General features: G+C 43.4%; 1 protein-coding gene across 1 annotated transcript in view; it reads right to left on the reverse strand.

Annotated features, from left to right (window-relative positions):
- LOC101847325 overlaps positions 1 to 1,222 on the reverse strand; it is a gene marked incomplete in the record, with an annotated part of 98,606 nt that overhangs the window by 18,832 nt on the left and 78,552 nt on the right. Inside the window, 1 exon segment of the mRNA XM_035968864.1 lies at positions 811 to 1,055. Within this exon segment, the coding sequence (XP_035824757.1) occupies positions 811 to 1,055 (245 nt within the window).

Raw genomic sequence — 1,222 nt, forward strand, 5'->3', positions numbered from 1 at the left:
TTACCAAAAAATGATGATGATGATGATGATGATGATGATGGTGATGATGATGATGATGATGATGATGATGATGATGATGATGACTTTTTGTTTTGTTTCCTTAATAGGCCAGGTGGACTCCACGAAGAAGTCTTCGAGCGCGAGCGAGGCTCTTTTTCGGCTCCTTTGTCCTTATACTCAGAGGCACCCCCACTCGTCCATATAACTACTTTCGAGTTGTCATTGTTCCTGGACATTCAAACATATGTTTGACATCCTCCTTTTTATGGTTGCATTTTCGGAAACCTTGGTTGAGCTCTTTATTCACAAAGTTCTGATACCATCTCAAGCTCCAATGATGGTCCGACCGCAGTCTCGATAGCTCAATCTGGTCTTAGCGACAAGTGATTAATTGTTCTTGCTTATTGGAGTACCCAGAATACATACCCTAAAAGTGCTGGTACTCAACTCTGCAAGGTGGGTCTCTGATTCTTCTCTTGATCATTGGAAAGACTTCCCTGTATATTACTGGTCGTTTGTCTCATTAAATCTTTCTGGCTTCATTGGCAGCTTGGTCTGCTGCCTCATTTCCTTCATTTCCAACATGATGATGATGATGATAATGATGATGATGATGATGATGATGATGATGATGATGATGATGATGATGATGATGATGATGATGATGGTGATCAGGATGCTGTTAGGAAAGTGATGCAAATGGAAAACAGAAAATGACTTTTTCGAGGAATCTATCTTGTAGTGCAATTATATAATAAGTCTACTAAGATACTGTATACTTTATACAAAAACAACAAAACCCCCTCTCACCTCTCTGTCCTGTGATAGTATTTCCTGGTCCGGGTGGTGGGGGCAGCTCACTGCCTGTGAGCGTTGTGTGGGTGCCGATCGGGAACACGTTGGTCTGGCTAGGGTCCAGTGTTGGGGACATGGTTGGCCCAGAGCCACCAATGATTGGCTTGAAGTTCCCGGTACAGGTGGGCTGCATGCAGCACTGGTCGTTGGGGTCAGGGGTCAGAGTGCACTCCTTGGGCAAACTGCTGTAGACTGGGCACCTGGGGAAGGGTGTTTTTTTAGGGGGGGGGGTGTAAGTAGGACATTTTACGGCTCTAGCAACATAATAAGGTGATATGAATACCGACAATTAAGGGTGTTACAAGAGAGTAACAAACAGACAAACAAAAAACAAAACAAAAAAACAAAAACACATACACAAACCGAC

Source organism: Aplysia californica, unplaced genomic scaffold (assembly GCF_000002075.1).
Source record: "Aplysia californica isolate F4 #8 unplaced genomic scaffold, AplCal3.0 scaffold00092, whole genome shotgun sequence".
Classification (NCBI taxonomy): domain Eukaryota; kingdom Metazoa; phylum Mollusca; class Gastropoda; order Aplysiida; family Aplysiidae; genus Aplysia; species Aplysia californica.